This window comes from Stenella coeruleoalba (assembly GCF_951394435.1).
Source record: "Stenella coeruleoalba genome assembly, chromosome: 19".
Lineage (NCBI taxonomy): Eukaryota > Metazoa > Chordata > Mammalia > Artiodactyla > Delphinidae > Stenella > Stenella coeruleoalba.
Window position 1 is genome coordinate 9523611 of NC_137165.1, and position 21987 is coordinate 9545597.

Here is a 21987-nt window from a genome sequence, read left to right on the forward strand (position 1 = left end):
TGAAGCCACTCCGTCACCTCGCCCGTGTCGTAAAGCAAACCTGCCCGACCCTGTCGTCCTTTCTCTTCCCACCGTGGTAGTCCTTAGTTCCCTAACCCGGGATGCTTTATTGCCCGGCACTGCCGTAAAGCATATCTGGCCCCAACCCCCCCGGTCCTATTCCCTCAGGGCGTCCGTGCACCGCGGTTGCCACGGTGCCGCCAAGCGCGGCTGTCGCGCGGCCCCGGTGTCAGCGGCGATGGCGGCGGGGTCGGGTGGGAGTGGGGGCTCTGGGGGAGGCCCCGGGCCGGGGCCGGGTGGGGGTGGGGGCCCCTCCGGCGGGAGCGGCCCAGGACCGGGGTCCGGCGGGGGTCCGGGCAGCGGCGGGGAGCTGCACCCGCGCACCGGGCGCTTGGTGAGCCTATCGGCCTGTGGGCGTACAGCGCGGCGGCAGCAGCCGGGCCAGGAGTTTAATCACGGGCTGGTGTTGAGCCGGGAACCCTTGCGCGATGGACGCATCTTCACCGTCCGCATCGACCGCAAGGTGCGGAGCTGGGGCCGCGGAAGAGAGATGTGGAGGGTGGTGGGAGGGGACTAGAAGGAGATGGGGGAGGCCAGCCAGGGTAGTCCACATCACCGGGTACCGAGAGGGAACCGCCAGACAGGACACCAGGTAGGTGATGGGCGGGAAGGGACTATGAAACGGAAACATTCAGTCTTAAGGAGAAGGAGACAAGGAGAGCTTGAGTTTTCTTAAGATCCAGGAGCAGGGAAGGGACGTGGGGCCCCACCCACTATAATGACTAGGGAACAGATCTGGAACAATTTTGGGGAGATGGAGGATGGAGAGATGTCAGAAGTGTGATGGGAGGAGAAGAGAGATAACCAAGAAAAGAACAACCATTGAAGGACAAACTCACCGGTTTGGCCAGAAAGATGGATGAAGAGAGATATTCAAGGAGCAAGAGGTGTGTGTGCCTGTGCATAATGTGGTGAAGAGGCCGGGTGCACAGAGACAGAATTTGGGAGAAGGGTGAGTTTGAGTGCAGCCAGAGCCTAGGAGAGAAATAGGCCATATACAAGGAGGGAGAGAGCCATATACAAGAGCAAGGAATATGGACGTGGAGAGCTGTGAATTTGGCTGGTTGAGGGGCCACAGAGACCAGGGAAGTTAGAGGCGGCAGGGGGCTGGGGCCAGGGAATTTAGCCAGCCTGGTGGGGAAAGGTGTGGTGTTGTAGACAGTGAGCACCCACAGTACAAAGCAGAGTTGCTAAAGGAGAGCGGGCCCAACCATCCCCTGAGACCAGAGTCCAGAAAATACCTGTGGGACTGCATCTCTGGATGGTGATGCCTTGTGTCTCAAGAGAGCAAAGCCAGTTAGCTGTCTGAGAGGTGGGAAGAGGGGGACACAGTGGCCTGTGAAATGTGGTTTCCTAGTGGTGGGAGACCCATTCGTGGCCCATCCTGAGTCCCTGTCCATCACCCCATCACAGGTCAACTCCTGGAGTGGCTCCATTGAGATTGGGGTGACGGCACTGGACCCCAGTGTGCTGGACTTCCCAAGCAGCGCCACGGGGCTGAAGGGGGGCTCGTGGGTAGTGTCAGGCTGCTCGGTGCTGAGGGATGGACGTTCTGTGCTGGAGGAGTATGGGCAGGACCTGGACCAGCTTGGCGAAGGGGACCGTGTGGGCGTGGAGCGCACAGCTGCTGGGGAGCTGCGGCTCTGGGTGAATGGGCGGGATTGCGGCGTGGCCGCCACGGGCCTGCCAGCTCGTGTCTGGGCCGTCGTGGACCTTTACGGCAAGTGCACCCAGATCACCGTGCTACCCCCTGAGCCGGGCTTCAGCCCCCCTACTCCCGTCCCCACACCTCCCCTGGAACCCTCTGCCCCCGCTGAAGATTCTACCTGGTCTGAACAGGGGACCTCTGGGGATGAAGGTGAGAACACAGCTGGGGCAGCGGTGGAGGAGTGGGGCAGAGGGAATGGCTGAAGGAATGGGGGAAATGTAGTGACAAGTAGGGTATGAGCAGGGCCACTCAGACCCCCGAGTCTGTTGAAGGGGATAGCAGGGACTAGAGGAGGGGTGTCATGGCTGTGGGCCCTGCAGCAGGGGCCGAACCCTTATTCCCCTCCTATCCCACTTGGTCGCCAGCCTTCACGGTGTCCCCCGCGCAGGCCCGGCCGGAGACGTTTCCTAACAGCCTTGAGTCGCATAATGGTGAGGGCTCCGGGGAGGTCCCGGGAAGGGGAGTGGGAAGTGAGGTGGACAGGGAGGGACCTCAGGAGAGGGGTAGGGGGAGCGCGTCAAGCCTGAGGATGAGGAGACTCATTTCTGCTTCCTTCCTCCGCCCTGCTATCGCAGAATTTGCCAGCATGGAGCTCTCCGAGGTGGTGAGCAACGCCATCCTGTCTGCCTACAACGGGGGGCTCCTAAATGTGAACCTGAGCTCCCCACCGGCAGGGGAAGCACCGGGGCCTAGCGGCACTGCCACCTCACCCATCCTCACTTCCAACGATGCCCTCCTTTTTCATGAGAAGTGTGGAACCCTCATCAAACTCAGCAACAATAATAAGACGGCAGAGCGCCGCCGGCCCCTGGATGAATTCAACAATGGGGTTGTCATGACTAACCGCCCACTCCGGGACAATGAGATGTTTGAGGTGTGCAAGGCCCTGGGGTCTGGCTGGCACCTCACCCTCCGGGAGCTAGAGATGGGGCTTGATGCTGGAAGGGGGGCGGGGGTGGCCTGGGGAAGAGCCAAGGGCGCAGAGTTTTTTCTCTGCATTTACATTCCCCGCCTCTCCCTTCCACTGTCACTACACCCAAGATCCGCATCGACAAGCTCGTAGATAAGTGGTCAGGCTCCATTGAGATTGGTGTCACCACCCACAACCCCAACAATTTGGAGTACCCAGCCACCATGACCAACCTGCAGTCAGGTACCAGCCCCCGGCAGGGTGGGCATGGCCTGTGGTTGCTGAGGTGAAGGGAGCCCGTACCCTAACCAGGGTGTCCGCTTCCCCCAGGCACCATCATGATGAGTGGCTGCGGGATCCTGACCAACGGCAAGGGCACCCGCCGGGAGTACTGTGAATTCAGTCTGGATGAGCTGCAGGTGAGGGTGGGCTCAAAGCGCGGGCCAGTCTCCAGGGGCGCCTGGGCACTGTGCAGCCCTGCCTGGGCACTGTGCTCTCTGACCTAGGGCAAGGCCCTTTATCTTTTGCTTGAAGGCTCCTTCTGAGAAGGCAGGGTTGCCCAACAGTTAGGCACTCAGATTTGGGAGTCAGATGGGTTTAATTCATTTCTCTGTTTGGCCATTCGTGGTAGTGACCTGCAGCAAGAAACTTACCCTCGTTGGTAGTTGTTTCTTTTTTTTTTTCGCGGTACGCGGGCCTCTCACTGTTGTGGCCTCTCCCGCTGCAGAGCACAGGCTCTGGACGCGCAGGCTCAGCGGCCATAGCCCACGGGTCCAGCCGCTCCGCGGCACGCGGGATCCTCCCGGACCGGGGCACGAACCCGCATCCCCCGCATCGGCAGGCGGACCCCCAACCACTGCGCCACCAGGGAAGCCCCTGTTTCTTCTTAATGTCTAGAAATGAACCCGTCAGTAGTTTTCGATAGACTGTCGTGAGGGTTAATAGGTCGGTGTTGATAAAGTGGTTTAACACAGTGCCTGACTTGCCTTGAGCATCAGAGTGGCCTGAGATGCGTGGGAGCCTTTTGGAGCTGTTTCCCTGTCGCATGGTGTGGTGGGAAGGCTCGAAGCCCACTCTGTTCTCACAGTCCCCAGGACAAGTCTGGAGCCTGATTGTGAATGGATTCCAGGCTGTTATTTTTCTGCTTTGAATAGGAGGGCGACCACATTGGTCTCACGAGGAAGTCCAACTCTGCCCTACACTTCTTCATTAATGGCATTGATCAGGGTAAGGGGAAGCTCAGAGAGAGCAGCTGGGCCAGGGCTTTTGCTGTGAGGGGGTCTGTATCTCATTCTCTTGCCTGTTTCATGCTCCATCTCCCTATATTGACTCTTCTCCCCTCATCCCCCCATTCCCTGTGCCTTCCACCCCCGCAGGCGTGGCTACCCCCTTGACGCCCCCAGTGGTGTACGGTGTGGTGGACTTGTATGGGATGGCTGTGAAGGTGACCATCGTCCACAATAACAACCACAGTGACCGCCTACGCCGGAACAATGCCATCCTGCGGGCGCTGTCCCCTGAGGGTGCTCTCCGCCGGGCTGCTCCTGCGGCCCAGGCAGAACCCGAGCGCCTGCTCTTCCACCCCAACTGTGGGCAGAAGGCAGCCATCACCCACGAGGGACGCACTGCCCTGAGGCCCCAGTATGGCCCATGGGGTGGGGAGAAGCCTGCGGAGGGGCTCTGATGGGATTGGGGGGAGGGGTGGGGCAGTGGGAGGCAGCAGGAGTCTGGTGTGGGGCGTCCTGGACAGAGAAGGGGGGCCTCTTGGAGTGTGAAGCGTGGCTGCTTGACTTGGGTAGTGGGTGTCGGGCAGGCATCGCCGGGCTGAGCTTTGGCACGCTCAGTATGTGTGTCGGGATCTGAGTCCCCACTTGCTGTGCCCTCAGTGCCACTGACGACTTCAATCATGGCGTGGTACTGAGCAGCAGAGCCCTGCGGGACGGAGAGGTGTTCCAGGTGCGCATCGACAAGATGGTGGACAAATGGGCTGGCTCCATTGAGATTGGCGTCACCACCCACAACCCTGCCTACCTCCAGTTGCCCTCCACCATGACCAACTTGCGCTCTGGTGAGCTCCCAAGAAGGGCAGGGCCAAGATAGGATGCTAGGGGGGAAGCCGTCCCTGAAGCCCTGAAGCTTGTTCTCCAGCCCCTCTTTCACTTGTCACATTTATGACGACGCATTCAGTGGCTGAGGAGTGCCATGTGGACAGGGCCTGTGGCTGGCTTGGGAACTGCAGAGTTTTCTTGCCCTGCTCTGGGAAGCAAGCAAGTGTCAAAGAAAAGGCGGGATGGGCTAATGGCTTTGGGGAGTAATGTGGGGACCGCTATGTAGAGGAGAGGAGCTCTGGCTTTCCCCTTATGGCCTCTGCCACTCCTTGTCCCCCTAGGGACCTGGATGATGACAGGGAATGGGGTGATGCACAATGGGACGACCATCTTGGACGAATATGGGCACAACCTGGACCGGCTCAAGGTGGGAGAGTGGGGGTACCGCCAGGTGTCGGCAGCGGGGAGGTAGGCAAGGTGGGGCTGCTGCGGGACCGGCCCAGGCAGGAACTCCGCCTGACTCCTCACTCCAGCCCCCCTTCTTCCAAGGCAGGGGACACGGTGGGCGTGGTGCGGCGGGAGGACGGAACTCTCCACTTCTTTGTCAATGGGATGACTCAGGGCCCCGCCGCCTGGAACGTGCCCCCGGGCGTCTATGCTGTCGTTGATCTCTATGGCCAGGCAGCCCAGGCCACCATTGTGGACGACGTGGGTGAGGGCCGGGCTGGGCAGGGGTTGGGGTGGCCTTGGGAGGCCTCAGAGACGACTGTAATCCTAATGGGTGATGTCCACTCTTGCAGAGGTGCCCCAGGTTCCTGAGCCACTCCCTGAGGGGAACAACCAGGTGTCTCCAAGCTCCCCGTCATCCGGGACTGGGGGCTCCGACCTCCGCTTCCACCAGCTGCATGGCAGCAACGCAGTCATCACCAACGGTGGCCGCACTGCGCTCCGCCACAACTGCCGCAGCGAGTTCAATGACGCCATCGTCATCTCCAACCGGTCAGTGTTGGGACTTTCATGTGCCCACTTTCCTGCTACCCAGCGTCGGCCACCCAAGTAGGGTCTGTCTGATGGCCATTCTCCCTGGCAGGGCCCTGAGGGATGGAGAGCTGTTTGAAATTGTCATTCAGAAGATGGTAGACCGCTGGTCAGGCTCCATCGAGGCTGGTGAGGGGCACGTGTGTGTGTGTGTGTGTGTGTGTGCACGCGCGCGCGCATGCACTGCAGTCAGGTGCTGGCTGCAGGAGGCTGGGGGCTCAGTTCAGACCCACCCCTGCCTCCTTCCAGGAGTGACCGCTATTCGGCCTGAGGACCTTGAATTCCCCAACACTATGACGGACATTGACTACGATACATGGATGCTGAGGTTGGGCTGTCTGCTTTGGGGACCAGCTGGGTGGGGCTGGGTGGAGCTGGCTGGGATGAGGGACGCAGAGTTGGGGCATGTGGTGGCCATAGACAATGACAGACCCAGGGGTTCTGGCTGCCCAGTCCCTTCAATTCTGGGAAGCCCTCCCCCCACACCCTTAGGGCTCCTGCTTTTCCCGGGGGGGACCCCAGGGATGAAGGATACAAGATTGGGTCTCAGACCCCAGATCGAGATCCTAGTCTGAGGCACTGGAAGGTTCCGACAAGCAGAGACTGGGCAGAGGCCTGTGTGGGGAGAGGAAGCTGGGAGGCTGACCTACTCCTTCTGTCATCCCCCCAGCGGCACAGCCATCATGCAAGACGGTAACACCATGCGCAACAACTACGGGTGTGACCTTGATGCGCTAGGCACGGGTGCCCGCATCGGCATGATGCGCACTGCCAAGGGCGATCTGCACTACTTCATCAACGGCCAGGACCAAGGCGCTGCCTGCTCAGGCTTGCCTCCCGGTAAAGGTGACTACTCCGTGGCTTTCGCCCTGCCACCTTCAGCCCAGCCCACCCCTGGCTATCAGGCTCCTGACCCCTTTCTTTCTTACCCAGAGGTGTATGCAGTAGTGGATCTATATGGCCAGTGTGTCCAAGTGTCCATCACCAATGCCACCGGCCCCATGGACAACAGCCTGGCGACCAGCAACACCGCCACTGAGAAGTCATTCCCCCTGCACTCCCCAGGTTCAGCCGGCAGGGAGGGAGGGAGGGCTCTGCCTGCCTGCTGTGGGCCTGGGGGATGCAGTTTCCAGGTCACAGAAGCTGTTCAAAGATAGGCTGGCTGCAGCAGCTGCAGACCGAGGGGGAGGGATCAACCCGTGGTGGGAAGCAGCCAAGAAGAGGGGAGGAGGTTACACCTGGTACACAGGGCCTAGACCCTTCCCCGCCACCAGCGGGCCGGGACACCGTAGCTGGGCGTGGCAGGTTTGGGACTGGGTCTTGCCTCGGTGAAAGAGGAGTCAGGGGTCTTGAGGGAGCACTGGAGGTGGGACCTTCGCGTCAACTTCCTGCTTCACCTGAAAGCTTTGCCTGTGTCCTGTCTGAAGCTTGCTGCCCCAGTCCTCCCCCATCCTCTGGTGCCATCTTTCCACAGCGGCTGGCGTGGCTCACCGATTCCACAGTACTTGCGGCAAGAACATCACCCTGGAGGAAGACGGCACGAGGGCGGTGCGTGCTGCCGGCTACGCCCACGGCCTCGTCTTCAGCACCAAGGAGCTCAAGACCGAGGAGGTCTTTGAGGTGGGCTGTGGCGATGTGACAGGGGAGGTGGCGGACCCTTCACAGCAGAGCCAGACTGCTTCCCACCCTCCTGCCCCACAGTGCCACTGAGAGTTCCTCTCTCTCACAGGTGAAAGTGGAGGAGCTGGATGAGAAGTGGGCTGGTTCCCTCCGGCTAGGGCTGACCACACTAGCACCGGGGGAGACGGGGCCTGGAGCGGGCAGTGGCCCGGGGCTGCCTCCCTCCCTGCCAGAGCTCCGGACTAAGACCACCTGGATGGTGTCCAGCTGTGAAGTGAGGCGCGACGGGCAGCTCCAGAGGATGAACTATGGCCGGAACCTCGAGAGGCTGGGGGTGAAGCAGCTGACTTCAGGGACTGGGATGGGCGTGGGAGTCGGGGTGGCGGGGAGAGGCGGGCTGAGCACTTGTCCTTGCCTCACCTTGGCCCTAGGTGGGGAGCCGTGTGGGCATTCGCCGAGGGGCAGATGACACGATGCACGTCCTGGTAGATGGAGAGGATATGGGGCCTGCAGCCACCGGCATTGCCAAGGTAGACCCAAGACCAGCATTGGGTCTGGGAGTGGGGTTGAGGTCCTCCACTGATCTCTGACTTCTGGGTCTGTGTGCCCCCAGAGCGTGTGGGCCGTGTTGGATCTGTATGGGCCAGTGCGGAGTGTTTCTATTGTCAGCTCCACCAGGCTGGACGAGCCAGAAGGCACCCAGCCTCCTTCCCCCAGCTCGGACACTGGCAGCGAGGGCGAGGAGGAGGATGAGGGCGAGGAGCACAGCCTGGAAGTAAGAGGCAGCAGCAGGGCCCACTGGGCACAGGGAGGGACCGTTGGTGGCCCGTTGGGTCGTCTTCAGGTTCTCTGATCCAGCCCTGGGTGGGCGGAGGCTTATCTGCAGGCTCTGTCAAGCCCAGTGGGGTGGCTCAGGCCTCGCGTCGGCCGCCCCGCAGCTCACTCTCTCCTCCACACCAGGGCCAGAATCAAGTGGCCGTTATGCCCACAGCCCTCGAGTTCCTAGAGAACCATGGGAAGAATATTCTCTTGTCCAACGGGAACCGTACAGCTACACGAGTGGCCAGCTACAACCAGGGCATCGTTGTCATCAGCCAGCCCCTGGTGCCCCAGCTGCTGGTCCAGGTGGGCCTCACCTCCTTGTCCCCGGCTCCTCTTGCTCAGGGTGACCCAGGGCCAACCCTCCTGCAGAGAGGCTTTTCCAGGTTGAGGACAGAGTGGAAGGCATGCCCTTTGGGTGAGCTTCCTGGGCTTCTGTTCACATCCTGTGGTGGCAGTCGTATATCAGTTTCCAGGAAGTACCCACCTGGGGGCTGTGACGAGGGAAGCAGTGGAGAGGGGCTGAGGGATGCCAGGGAGACTCCTGATTCTATATGTGGGAGCAGGGCATGCTTTCCAGAGGAGGGGGTCTTGTGCTGCAGACCACAAGTTGTCAGAGTTAGGCAGGTGAAGAAAGCCCATGGGGACAAGAATCCTTTTAGAAGCAATAGCAAGACCAAGGCTGAAAGAGGGAAGGACACAGCTGAATTTGCAGTTTCCTGTCCGTCCAGGCATCGGAAGGGGTGGCATCCCAGGCCACACTGTGAGGTGCCGTCTTCTCTCCCTGGCTGGGGTGAGGAGCCCGGTCCTGCAGGGTGGGTGACCTCTTTGTAGGAGGCCATGATTGCGGAGTGGTTGCCTTCTCCCCAGGTACGGATAGACTTCTTGAACCGGCAGTGGACATCTTCCCTTGTCCTGGGAGTCATTACCTGCCCACCGGAGAGGCTCAACTTCCCTGCTTCTGCCTGTGCCCTCAAACGGGCGGCCTGGCTGCTGCGGGGCCGTGGGGTCTTCCACAATGGTCTCAAGGTGGGTAGGGAGCAGAGAGAAGGGGGAGGGGCTGGCCAAGAGGGAGAAGAGGGGCCCCTAGCCCTGGAGCTAGGACCGTAGGTATAAAGGCGTCCTGTAGTGGATGGGCAAGGGTGTGAGCGGCGTTACCTGGTCAGTCTCGGGCTCATCGTCTCCTCCTACATCCCTGCCGTGGAGAATGTTGCGGGGGGTGGGGCTGGGGGAGGTGGAGTCTAGGTAACTGAAGCAGGGGCAGAGCCTGGGCAGTGGGCAAGTGTGGAGGCAAAGCCCAGGGACTGGTGACCCGAAGCTTAGTGAAGGGCCGGGGTGGCTGCTGCCGGTGGGAGTCTGATCTCTGGGAAGACAGTAGGTCTCTCCCCCCAGATCTGTGAGAAGTTTGGGCCAAATCTGGACACGTGTCCTGAAGGCACCATCCTGGGACTGCGGCTAGACAGCTCTGGGGGGCTGCATCTCCACATCAATGGGATGGACCAGGGAGTGGCTGTGCCAGATGTCCCCCAGCCCTGCCATGCGCTCGTGGACCTCTACGGGCAGTGTGAGCAGGTTAGTGGCAGCAGAGGCAGGGAGGAGTGGTGCCTGGGAGGCTGGGCTGTCCGAGGACAGGGGAAGTCTGGAGTTCAAGGAGGGGATCAGCAGGCTCTGGGGGCTGGTCACACTCTGGCTGACCACCCCTCTCCCCTGCAGGTGACAATCGTGACCCCTGAACCAGGGGCTGCCAGTGGAAAGAGTGCTGGAACCCAGGGGGACATGGAGAAAGCTGACATGGTGGATGGTGAGCCAGCCGAAGGGGCCAGGATCCCATCTCACCCCCACCTCGTACTTCTGGCCCCGGCTCCCGTGACCTTTGCCCCTTCTGCTCCCTCAGGTATCAAGGAGAGTGTGTGCTGGGGTCCACCGCCCACTGCTAGCCCCCTCAAGAGCTGTGAGTACCACGCCCTTTGCTCCCGTTTCCAGGAACTGCTGCTGCTTCCTGGTGAGTCCCCAGTCCCCCAGAACCTGCCTCATTCCCTGCCCAGCCCAGGGCCATGGCCGGAGCCCTGGAGACCAGTAGGAAAGAGGCCACATGGCTGAGACCCAGGGCGGGAGCCATGCCACAAAGTCTGCCACTCACTCTCCACAGAGGATTATTTCATGCCTCCGCCGAAGCGCAGCCTGTGCTACTGTGAGTCTTGCCGGAAGCTTCGAGGGGATGAGGCCCACAGGCGCCGTGGGGAGCCCCCGCGGGAATACGCTCTGCCCTTTGGCTGGTGCAGGTTCAACCTCAGGTACGTATGGGGCAGGGTCATGCTTCTCTCTCACTGTTCTTTGCCCCCTTGAGAAAGGGAGGTCCCGAGAGGGTGTATGGTAGAAGACAAAACTTCTTGTCTGGGGAATGACCTCGGGGAGCCAGTGACCTTTGTCCTATCTGTCCACCTCCTAGGGTGAATCCCCGCCTAGAGGCTGGGACACTAACCAAGAAGTGGCACATGGCGTATCATGGGAGCAACGTGGCAGCCGTCCGGAGGGTGCTGGACCGGGGGGAGCTGGGAGCAGGTACCGCGGCACCGGCAGAGGCCGGGCAGGCCGGGCCCATGGGCCATGGGGGGGCCACCCTGACCCAGCTCTCCTCACAGGCACTGCTTCCATCCTGAGCTGCCGGCCCTTGAAGGGAGAGCCTGGGCTGGGGTTTGAGGAGCCTGGCGAGAACTGCGCGCCTCCTCGGGAGCAGCAGCCCCCTCCAGTGCTGCTTTCCCCCTCCCTCCAATATGCTGGGGCTGAGGCCCTGGCATCCAAAGTGCAGTGAGTACACAGGAAGCAGGGCCTGGGGCCACACGGGTCGCCATGATTCCCTCTCCTCTCCCACCTTGTCTCCCTAGTTCCTCAGTCTCTACCCAGCCCTTTCTTCACACAGTCTTTGCACAAGTACCACTTATTTTGTCCTATCACAGAGAACAAAGAAGGGAACCCTAGGCATGTGGAAGTTATGCTCTTTCTTGCTCTAGAATGTTTATGCATAATAAGTATTTAGTATTTTTAAAGGTGACAAGTAAGTACTATGGAAACAAAAAGAGTGGGTGAAGTGGGTCAGAAGTGTGGTTGGAGCGGTGTATGGTATAGGGTGGTCTGGGTAGACTTCATTAAGAAGGTGAGATCTGAGCAAAGACTTGGAGAAGGCAGGAGGGAGTTAGGCGAGCAGGCATTGGGAGGAAGGCCATTTCAAGTAGAGAGGACGGCTAGAGCCAGGTTCCTGTATGGAGAGAGTGATTCCTGAGAACAGCAAGGCCAGCTTCTAACTGTCGTGGTGGCAGCTGGAAAGGGGGAGAGGTCCTGGGCCCAGAGGTCTCACTGCCCTATTTATGCTTCTTGCCTGACAGATTCCGGGACCCCAAATCCCAGCAGACACACCAGGCCCAAGTGGCGTTCCAGGTGTGTGTGCGCCCTGGCTCCTACACCCCCGGACCCCCTTCCGCTGCCCTCAGAGAGCCTCCCGACCCTCACTTCAGCCCAGCCGAACTTGAGTGGGTAACCAAGGAGAAAGGGGCCACACTTCTCTATGCCCTGCTGGTACGGGTGGAGTGAGGGGTGAGGCCGCACCACTACAAGCACAGTTGGGCCTCGGCCCGTGGACTCTGAATGACGACTGCCACCACCTCACTCCAGCGACCCACGGCACGCTGAGTGCTCAGCCTGGCAGATGCACAGGAGCATGCGGGCAGACTCTCAGACTAGCTGGGAAGCGGAGCTGTCTCCGTGCCCAGGGCTCGGACAGTCCCTCCCTCCGAGGTGAAGGCGCAGCGGGGAGCCCGGCCGCAGGCCCTGGGGAACCCTCTCCATGCACTGATCTGGGGAGCACGACTCCCCGCGACTCCTCCCCCATACACTTAATTTATTTCCGTTTCTGTTCTGGTTACTGTGAATTCCAGAGGAGTCTCCCGGTGCCCCACATGAAGCTGCTTTTCCGGCCCAGGCGGGAGTGGGGAAGGCGGCGCCGGGGGTCGGGCCTCTGTACAGTTGTTACTGACTCTGATTTCTAAGGAGCCAATAAACGCCGTCTCAGAGCAGCCGCCTCGGCCTCTCTCGCGCGCGCCTCTCGCCTCCCGGAGGAGCCCCGGCCCCGCCACGTCAGGGACTCCGCCCGCGGGGCCGGCCCGGTAGGGGCGTTTCGCGGTGCGCGGCCGGGGTGCAGCGGAGGCGTTTGGACACCGCGGGCACCCGTCGCGGGCGCTACCGTCTGCCCCGCCCCACCGCCCCGCCCCGCCCAACCCGCGAGCCCGCGGCCGCCCCGACTCCGGAAGGATTCGGCCGAGCGGCCGGATGTGACGCTACGGCCCAGGCGCTCGGGAGGCCGCGGAGAAAGCGACGAGAAGGCGGGTAGGGAGGGGCGGGCGCCCGGGTGGCGGGCAGGGGGCGGGAGCGCCAAGACCCCCGCCCGCGCACGCGGAGGAGCCGCGTTGAGGGCCGGTCCGGGCGGTGGGCACGTGACCGGGGCGGTGGGCGGGCGGCTTCCGCCCGGCCCGGCGCGCTACCCCTGAGCGCCCGCCTCCCCGTAGGCCCGGCCCGAGGTCTGGCAGCCAGCGACAGAGCCGGGCGCCCACGGCCCGAGCGCCCCCGGCAGCACCATGCCTGCGCTCCTGGAGCGCCCCAAGCTTTCCAACGCCATGGCCAGGGCGTTGCACCGGCACATCATGATGGAGCGGGAGCGCAAGCGGCAGGGTGAGACGGGGCCAAAGCGGGAGGATGCACGGCCCGGGGAGCACCGATCTCCCAGGGCTGACCCCCCCCCACCCACGGGCAGACCAGTGCACAGCGGCCGAAGCTAGAGGGACGGACAGCCCCGTTGTGTCGGGGATTAGAGGCCACACCTAAACTCCAGCGCCCTGGAGCTGGGAAGGACCTTGGAGAGCACCTAATAAACCTCCCCGCCCCAGCCCCCTCGCGGTGATGGGGAAGCCTGTCCCCTCCTAGTGCTTTTGGTATTGGAGCAAGTACAAAGAGTACTGGGATAACCAATTTTTGCCGGTCTTCATTCTCTAACATTCTGATAGTTTAACCATCCTGCCACTTTCTCTTTCTACCCGACTCTTATTCCAGAGGAGGAAGAGGTGGACAAGATGATGGAACAGAAAATGAAGGAAGAGCAGGAGAGAAGGAAGAAAAAGGAGATGGAAGAGAGAATGTCACTAGAGGAAACCAAGGAACAAGTAAGCAGTCTCTTCATCTCTCCTAGCTCATTCTTTTCTTGGCTCTCCTGCCTTTACCTTCTCTCCCCTCCTCAGATCCTGAAGTTGCAGGAGAAGCTTTTAGCCCTACAGGAAGAGAAACATCAGCTTTTCCTGCAGCTCAAGAAAGTTTTACATGAGGAGGAAAAACGGAGGCGAAAAGAGCAGAGGTGAGATTGGAGAGCTAAAAATAAAATTGGGCCCAAAGTGTAACTGGGATCAGGTAACAAAACATCAGTGTTTAATGGCAAACGGGACGGGGAGGGGGGTGGGAACGGCATGGGTCGGACTTGTCTTTGATCTGCCTTCCTTTCCCTCCAGTGACCTGACCACTCTGACATCAGCGGCATACCAGCAAGGCCTGACCGTTCACACTGGAACTCACCTCCTCAGCATGCAGGGTAAGGATTAAAGAAACTGCTTGTCAGAATGCGCCTTCCAGTAGGTTGCTGCCTCATTTCAGCATCATGAAGCCCCTCTCCCTCTCTAGGGAGCCCTGGAGGACACAATCGCCCAGGCACCCTCATGGCAGCAGACAGAGCCAAACAGATGTTTGGACCCCAAGTGCTTACGGTAAGAACAGTAGAAATGGGTGTCTAGGCTGAATTTTTTTCCCTACTACTACCACCCAGACCCTAGCGTGCTTACCAGCCAGCACTCAAAGTCATGAGTGTGTCCCACCAAACTGTGTAGAGGAAATGGGGCAGTCACTTGAGTTTTTGCTTCATGGAGTTCACAGGCAGTGAGTTCTCATCTTTCCTCCTTAGACCCGGCACTACGTGGGCTCAGCAGCTGCTTTCGCAGGGACCCCAGAGCATGGGCAATTCCAAGGCAGCCCGGGCGGCGCCTATGGGACTGCTCAGCCCCCACCTCACTATGGACCCACACAGCCTGCCTACAGTCCTAGTCAGCAGCTCAGAGGTGAGCAGTGGGCAAAGAGGAAGAGAGCTTTCCTCAAGGCCCAGAGGGAGGAGTGGGGAACAGGCTACGAGGAGGTTCTCGTGACTGTCTCTTGCCTCCTCAGCACCTTCCGCATTTCCTGCAGTACAGTACCTGTCTCAGCCACAGCCTCAGCCCTATGCCGTGCACAGCCACTTTCAGCCCACCCAGACAGGTGACGGACACCCCACGCAGGGGCCCAGTTTCACGGGTCCTCCCTTCCTTTCTCCATTCTCTACTCACTTCACACCCTTCCTCCCCACCTAGGCTTTCTCCAGCCTGGTGGTGCCCTGTCCTTGCAAAAACAAATGGAACATGCTAACCAACAGACGGGCTTCTCTGACTCAGTGAGTAGAGCCTTGCGAGGTCAGGGAAGGGCTACCTGTGCTAAGGGGAGCCGCAGGTTGCCTCAGCTAACTTTGTTCTCTGCAGTCCTCCCTGCGCCCCATGCATCCCCAAGCTCTGCATCCAGCCCCTGGACTCCTGGCCTCACCCCAGCTCCCTGTGCAGATGCAACCAGCAGGAAAGGTAAGGTGGTAATCCAGCCCGTGAGAATCCCTACACGACAGGGAAACAGGACTGGGTAGGATAGGTGGTCCCCACCCCCATATTCCCTTCCTCCCTTGGGATGGCTCTCAGTTGGGCGTGGAGTAAAAGGGAGGGCACGCACGCTGACAAAGCCCTCCTTTCATCACTGCTGCCAGTCGGGCTTTGCAACCACCAGCCAGCCTGGCCCTCGGCTCCCCTTCATCCAGCACAGCCAGAACCCGCGATTCTACCACAAGTGACCATCAGATTTGATCTTCAACCTTGCCCCCAGCCCCTGCCGTGGGGGAGGATCCCTGGTGTGTCCTAGTCCCAGGCCAATAAAATCTACCTGCCACTGACCCTGGCTGCGACTATCTGTGTTGCTTCCCACTGGGCTGCTAGGAGGGTGAGGGGTGGCTGGCAGGTCCATAGGAACCACAGGGGGACAGCAGGTTGGTTGTAATGAGCTCAGTGGCAGAGTTCAACCTATACTCTTCTTTCTGATTTCCAAATTGATGTTCTAGTCAGCAAATACCGATTTATTTCGAAGCAGCAGCTGAGTTGGGGGCTTCATATTAAACTTGTAGTTTTATTCAGGTTTGATTTTTAACAAATGTGTCGGGGAGAGAGCCCGCAGGAAAGGGTGAAGCCCATGGGGGCAGGGCCCTCCCAGATGCCTGAGGAGGGGGCAGGTCCCCTCCCCTCTCCTCCTCTTCCCTTCCCATCTAAAGGGATTTGGGGAGAGACATAGGCAGGGGAGGGGGCTGGTCCCCAGTCTGTGGGGGTGGTGCTTGGGAAAAAGGGCTATTGGGGAATAAGGGACCAGACCAGGGATGAGTAGGGGAAGGGCACAAGGAACATTTGCCAGAATCCACAGCTTTCTGATTCCAGATTGAATTAAAAAAAAAAAAAAAAAAAAATACCAAAAAAAAAAAAAAAAAACCAAACCAACCTAAACCACAAGCAGCACCCACCCGGTCTCCCCCACCAGGGCTGTAGTGCGAGGGGAGAAGAGGAGGGCAGCGTCACCAAGGCCATGGTTCACTCACTCCTGGCCAAGGGAGCAGGGTGAAGGGCACGGGCTCCCCGACAGATTGAGGGTGTAGGGGAAACCAAAATAAAATGTCAAATAAATTGTGTAGGAGAAGTCCAGCCAAGGGCCGGGCCAGAGCTGGGCCAGGCTGGGGGAGGGGGCCTCTGCAGGCTGGAGGATCACTGCTGCCACCACAGCCACCCTGGGTAGAAGAGAGAAACCAGGTGAGACAGGATAAAACCTTCAAAGGGAAAAAGGGTGAGGGGAACAAGCACCACAGTCAATTAAGACCGAAGTAGCTCTTCCATGGAGATAACAAAGTGAGTGGAGGGGGTTGGGGGGAGGGGGGTCACCACACTCACCTGGGAGCCAGTTATTTTGCCATGGCCTTGATTGCAACAGCTGCCTCCTCTGTCATGGCAGACAGCACCGTGATCTGGGGGAGCATGGGGGACAGTCAAGTCTGAGCTCAGAGAAAGAAGCACAAAGAACAAGGCTGGGCATAAAAGAAAGAGGGGGGGCACCATACCAGTATCTCTTCTCCACAGTCGTACTTCTGCTCAATCTCCTTGCCAAGATCTCCCTCAGGCAGACGGAGGTCCTCTCGCACCTCCCCGCTGTCTTGGAGCAGTGATAGATACCCATCCTGGATGCCAATCAGCTGGGGGCAGACAGGGAAGGAAGCTGAAGGTAGGCCCAAGTAGCCTGAGGATAAAGGGTCTGATGGGCAAACTAGGGTGGGAAACTGCTAATACCAAATACCCTCTCCTCCTGCCAATCTCCCTTCTCTCAGCACAAGGTCTTCTCGCCAGTCTCTATTTTCCTCCCACAAACCACTAACCCATCTACATCCAGACCATCTACATACCTGGAAATCGTTCCTTTTGATGTTGGGGACATCCATATTATGAGTTGACGGGCAGATATCTTCATATTTCTTCCCAGTAAAGATGTCAATACCAACCAGATGGACCTGTATGCATGCATCACATCAAAGAGAAACCCAACCAAACTCTAGGATGGAGGAGATAAAGGCTCAAGTTATCCCTGGCTAGTGAGGGAAGTCAGACTAGGTTGTCAGGACAAAGATTAGAGGAGCTGGAATTGAACCAATCAACTCGAGAAAGAAACACTAAAGCCTCTAAAAAGAGCCTGGGGCCAAAAGACCACCACTGAGACTGGAGTTGACAGCACACAGGAAGGTTGTAGGACAGGCTTGGAGCAGTCACCTCGAGCTATCAAAACATTAACGAGAGACCAGGATCCTAGGGGAGCAGGAGGAGTCTAGATGAAAGTCTGGAAGAAGCTTTCTGGACATCAGCATAAAAAGCTGAGAACTTGGAAAATAAGGAAGGTAGAAGGAAAAGAGCTGAGAAAACAGGAAGGAATGAGAAAGAAGACAGCTGAAAAGAAAAAAGGACTTGGGGAGAGAACAGAAAAAACGATGCATTTAGGAAATAAGAAAACCAGAAAGAACAAAGAATGATCTAGACATCTGGGGGTAACTCAGGATGTGCCAAGTCAACAGAAGACAGAAAAACTGATTTGGGAACAAAACCACAAGAAATCCAACAAGGGTGAATCAGGTTGAACTTTTGAGAAAAAAGAAAAAGTAAAGTTACAAGGAGGGATATAAGAAAAACGTTAGGACCTAAGGAAGCAAGGAGGCTCCAGGAGAGGGGGCAGGTAGAGACACTCTGATGCTGCATCAGAGATCCAAGGGGAGAGCTGGCACTGGAGAGTAGGGCAGCAATTTGGAAAATCAGAGGTGTACACTGGAGCCCCTCCGAGAGATGTTAGGATTGGAGAAATCCTGGGCAAAGTGATAGAAACAAAGAGAACCTACAAAGACTCAAATGGACAGACAAATAGAAAAAGTGACGGAGCAGCTGAAGAGTCAGAGCATAAAGGACCACGAAGAGAAGTTGGAGACACACAAAGATGGAGAAAGGGGGGATTCCAAGGATGACAGGGCACAGAAGGGTAACCAAGGAGGAAGCTGAAGGCTGGTGTAGTAGTTGAAAAAGGTGTCCAGGGCTGAGTGCTGAACACAAGGAACTGGATGGTAATAAAAGAGCTAAAGAAGATAGGGGGCTAGCATTGATGACAGCTGGTGGGGAAGACAAGATATGGAAATGAAATTCTAACCTTGGCATGGCCGTGCTTGCCAGTCTTGGAGGTTGACATCTCCACAATCTTACATGGCCGGCCTTTGAGCACCACAAAGCCATTCTTACGTAATGCTGAGCACTGCATCGGGAAGGTGGCTGAGGCCCCTGCATCTCCTGTCTCGAAGTCCAAATCATCTGCCATTTTAAGAGGCTTCGATTCCAACTAGAATCAAGAAGAGAACTAGGGTCAGTAAGGATAGAATTAATAGGGTCTCCAATTTATCCCACTCTACTCTAGAAACACTGATTCATTTTTTCCCCAGCACTTTATTCCATTACCCACGTAAAATAAAGTTCCTAGATTAAATACTGATTGGAATCAAAAATACTATGTGTGTGGCGGTGGGAGATAAGCAGGATTCCCCACCCCAAATGAAAGCTAAAGGGGTGGCCCGGGATAGAAAAAGCTCCAGGAAGTCAGGATGTCAAATCTCTGAGATGGGCAAAGACCTAATTCCTGGTAGGGGGAGGACTCAGGTGTTGCTTGCCACTGAAAACCAACCACCCCTCTTCCCCACACATAACCAGGGCTATAATTAGGTGAGCAGCTATGAGCCAGCAAAAGGGCGGGGCTAATGTGGGGGGGGAGGGGTGGAGACCGGAGGACAGGGAGCCCCACCCGTCTCTGTTACCCCCCCCACCCTATCCACACACGAGCCAGTCACTGGTACAGGAAACCACAAGGCCTCTTTGGGGGATTCCCGCCTCTCCAACATGCATTTGCAGACGCAGCCGAGGGGGAGAAAGTAAAGTTGTTTTCTAACTGATCTCCCTGCCAAACACCTCTGCTTTCCCAAAGGGAACCCAGGAACCCAGCCTCTCCTCAAGGGCCCTCCCACTTTTCCCAGGATGCACCGGTCCTGTCGGCTTTTCAGGCCGGGCCTGTACAGTCAGTAGAAAGTGGGAGAGTGGGGAGTGGTGAATGACGATAAAATGAAAGCAAAAGGCTGGTAGTAGTTAGTGAGTAGTGTAAATTATACTAGGCCAGCAGAGTTAAGGACCCTAAAACCAGGAACTCCCAAAACAAACACAACGAGAAAGACAGTGACAAGGTGAAGAGCACCTATCAAAATGGGTAATTCATCTGCCCGGGACTTTAAAGCGCTGTCGGGACGACCGATAAGAGTTGGGCTCCCGTCCAATCGCCCTCGGTTTCCCACTTTCTCTGGCGTCCCAGCACGGACAAATGCCACTTACACCTGGCTGGCCGCCTCACTTCACAGGAGGATTGGGGGGAAAGCTACAGGGGCCCATGAGGTGGGGGAGCGCTAACATATGCCCACAGCGGGCTCACGGAGGTGATCAAGATCAGGGCGTCGGGCTTCTCCCACTCCTCAAAATTCCAAACTCCCTTAGGCGCCCGCGAGGACCACCTCTCTCCGCGCTGGGGGTTGCCGGCTCCCGCCCACCATGTGGCCGCCCGGGGCTTCCGGTGGCCGGGACCTGGGGGGAGGGGTCCCCGCGCTGCCATGCGGCCCCCGTCCACCTTCGGCCATGCGGCCTCAGACCCCAAGGGCAGCCTCTCATAGGGGGCACTTCCGGTACTGCGGCCACCCCCTCCTCAAAGGCCGCGCCAGGCCGGAGCCACGCAGCCTCCCCTCCCCCCCGCCGGCCGCCAACCCCCCCTCCACATGCCCTCTCACCGAATAGCCCCCTCCCCCACCTCACGTGGCCGCGCGGCGCCCGGTTCTCAACGTCCCAGGTACCCTTACCCCGGCGGGCCGATCTTGCCCCCGGCCCTCACCCCAGCTTGGCCGCCCGGCGGCCTTTCCCGCGTGGCGGCCTCGCGGCTCGCCGTCCCCCGCCCTGCGTCGCTCCAACGTCACCGGGCCAGCCCCAACCGTCACCCCGCGCGCCAACCGGGTCGCGCGCCCGAGCCTCTCCGCACCTCGCGCCGCTCTCAGACCGAATCTCGTGCGGCGGCGGCGGCCGCCGATCCCCTCTGCCCCCTCCCCGACCCTCGCGCAGTTCCATCTCTACTCCCAGGCCCAAGCCAAGGTTCCGCGCACGCGCGCCCTGCCCGCTCTCACCTCGCGCGAATGCACTGACTCGACCCCGTTCACTCGCGGCGAGCCCAACCGCTGCCCCAGAGCCCGCTGCCGCCGCCGCCGCCGCCTCTACCGCCGCCGCCGCTGCTGCACACGGGTCTTAGTACGCAGGCGCCGACTCCCCACTGACCAACCAAGCAGCCCTGTGACAGCCGCGCAAGCGTGCTATCTATCTCCTCCGCCCTCCACCCCCGCACTGCGCAAGCGCACAGATTCTCCCGGCTCTCCACCCTCCCTCCCACCTACCCATCCAATGACGCGCATCCGTGACCCCGCCCCTCACAATTCCTGAGTTCGTCCCACCAGTAGGCAACGCGCAGGCGCATCCGGTTTTTTAATCCCTTCAACCTCCTCTCCCATCCCCGTGTTAGACCACCAGCCCTACCGGACGGTTCTTGCGCCTGCGCAATAAGAAGCCCTGCACTCCACACCCTCTGAAGGAAACGCCTCGGCCTCAAGGCGCATGCGTGTTGGGAGTCCTGACCGCCCCTTCCACTTCAGACGTCGTCTGTACGCCAGGCGTTGAAAAGACCACGCCACTGTACTGCTGGTGTCGTCTAGAACGCATGCGCCTTAGGAAACGCCCCACCTCGACTTTAGCTGGGCTTAAGACTCACACGTTTCAGAAAACTTGTACTGTGGGGTGGGTCCTTGGTCTCAAAACCCATTTCCCCGCTTCCCACTTCCCCTGGTTCCACACATGCGCGAGAGAGCTCTTTACGCTCCACTCTTCCCAGCGCGCTAGTGTGGTCGGGTTACCACCCATCTCAGCTTCACTTCTCTGAACTGTGCGACTCTGCTCTGCCATAGAGTTTCATCCAGAAAGATAGAGCGGTCCTGTCCCAGCCACCATCTTGTTTAAACCCTCGGTCCATGTTGGTCTCTATGGCTTCCATAGAGGCCATTCTACTTCTGAATCCTAAAATAAAAAGATTTACATGGCATTTCTCTTTTTCCCCCAACTGTTCTCTGCGGTCTCCAAAACAGTTGTCTACGAGCACCCTTAGAAAAAATTCTCTATAAAGAAGAGTGCTGTATCAAATTACACTGACATTCTCTAAATCATGGGAAGTGACCAATGAAACCAGAAACAAACTATCTCTCGGAATGAATTTCCCTGGCCCTCGTTCTAGAGAAGAAAGGCGCTGCTTTTCCTGAAAGTTTGTAGTCTTCTTCCTCTAGTTCCTAGGTTTTCAGCACTACCTTCATAGCTACCTTGTTTGCTTCAGTAAGCTAGGTTGACAACAGTATTATGGAACAAGACAAGCAGCTAAATAGCTCGACTTGGAATCCAAAATCCTAAATCTGGTTCTTGTTTAAGATGTGACATGATGGATATGAACTGCAAACACTAGCTTGAATTAATACATTTACGTAGCACATTATACTATCACCCCCAGCTCCTCCCACTCAATTTTCTGAAGTTTCTGCCATTTCCTTTGGGGAAAACAAACTTCCTGGGTGCATTGTTTGAAAGTTCAATTCATGCTCTTCTCAAAGATGTATTGTCCAAATGACCCAACAATTCCACTCCTAAGTATATACCCACCCCCAAAAATTAAAAACAGGTACTCAAATCCTTGCACACAAATGTTTAGAGAGCCTAGATGAACTTTGAAAACATCATGATAGGTGAAAGAAGCCAAACAAAAATAGGTCACATACTCTATGAGTCCATTGATATGAGATATACAGAATAGGTAAATCCATAGAAAAAAAAGCAGGCTGGGGCTTCCGTGGTGGCGCAGTGGTTAAGAGTCCGCCTGCCGATGCAGGGGACGTGGGTTCGTGCCCTGGTCCGGGAAGATCCCACATGCCACGGAGCGGCTGGGCCCGT

The 21987-nt window shown here is 58.3% G+C and overlaps 3 protein-coding genes across 12 annotated transcripts; 2 read left to right on the forward strand and 1 right to left on the reverse strand.

The window, feature by feature from the left end:
* The first annotated feature begins 145 nt into the window (after nucleotides 1–145).
* Nucleotides 146–12394, forward strand: NEURL4 (neuralized E3 ubiquitin protein ligase 4). 5 transcript variants are annotated; one of them, XM_079903616.1, is made up of 29 exons: nucleotides 146–523; nucleotides 1474–1918; nucleotides 2134–2199; nucleotides 2344–2642; nucleotides 2810–2921; nucleotides 3009–3097; nucleotides 3833–3905; nucleotides 4055–4319; nucleotides 4565–4746; nucleotides 5068–5153; nucleotides 5276–5438; nucleotides 5527–5725; nucleotides 5817–5893; nucleotides 6014–6092; nucleotides 6435–6610; nucleotides 6698–6829; nucleotides 7239–7384; nucleotides 7494–7718; nucleotides 7816–7914; nucleotides 7998–8159; nucleotides 8345–8509; nucleotides 9074–9232; nucleotides 9596–9775; nucleotides 9917–10004; nucleotides 10098–10205; nucleotides 10353–10497; nucleotides 10653–10765; nucleotides 10846–11011; nucleotides 11587–12394. In XM_079903616.1, exons 1-29 carry the CDS (start codon nucleotides 239–241, stop codon nucleotides 11789–11791), a joined length of 4689 nt encoding a protein of 1562 aa, XP_079759742.1. In that variant the 5' UTR covers nucleotides 146–238; the 3' UTR covers nucleotides 11792–12394. The 5 variants fall into 5 exon arrangements, with proteins under 5 accessions (XP_079759742.1, XP_079759743.1, XP_079759741.1 ...); XM_079903617.1 differs by having other exon boundaries at nucleotides 6435–6604; XM_079903615.1 differs by having other exon boundaries at nucleotides 2134–2642.
* A 66-nt stretch (nucleotides 12395–12460) lies between these two features.
* GPS2 (G protein pathway suppressor 2) lies at nucleotides 12461–15252 on the forward strand. 2 transcript variants are annotated; one of them, XM_079903621.1, is made up of 11 exons: nucleotides 12461–12583; nucleotides 12763–12925; nucleotides 13304–13413; nucleotides 13489–13601; nucleotides 13753–13832; nucleotides 13922–14004; nucleotides 14199–14352; nucleotides 14456–14545; nucleotides 14638–14717; nucleotides 14803–14898; nucleotides 15075–15252. In XM_079903621.1, exons 2-11 carry the CDS (start codon nucleotides 12832–12834, stop codon nucleotides 15156–15158), a joined length of 984 nt encoding a protein of 327 aa, XP_079759747.1. In that variant the 5' UTR covers nucleotides 12461–12583; nucleotides 12763–12831; the 3' UTR covers nucleotides 15159–15252. The 2 variants fall into 2 exon arrangements, with proteins under 2 accessions (XP_079759747.1, XP_079759746.1); XM_079903620.1 differs by having other exon boundaries at nucleotides 13304–13601.
* Nucleotides 15253–15431: 179 nt separating this feature from the next.
* EIF5A (eukaryotic translation initiation factor 5A) lies at nucleotides 15432–20786 on the reverse strand. Of its 5 annotated transcripts, none has more exons than XM_079905523.1 (6): nucleotides 20768–20786; nucleotides 18080–18265; nucleotides 16800–16904; nucleotides 16461–16592; nucleotides 16294–16367; nucleotides 15432–16133 (listed from the first exon to the last, which is right to left on the reverse strand). In XM_079905523.1, exons 2-5 carry the CDS (start codon nucleotides 18242–18244, stop codon nucleotides 16305–16307), a joined length of 465 nt encoding a protein of 154 aa, XP_079761649.1. In that variant the 5' UTR covers nucleotides 18245–18265; nucleotides 20768–20786; the 3' UTR covers nucleotides 15432–16133; nucleotides 16294–16304. The 5 variants fall into 5 exon arrangements, with proteins under 5 accessions (XP_079761649.1, XP_079761652.1, XP_079761650.1 ...); XM_079905526.1 differs by lacking the exon at nucleotides 20768–20786 and adding an exon at nucleotides 20536–20624; XM_079905524.1 differs by lacking the exon at nucleotides 20768–20786 and adding an exon at nucleotides 20397–20417.
* Between the last annotated feature and the right edge of the window lie 1201 nt (nucleotides 20787–21987).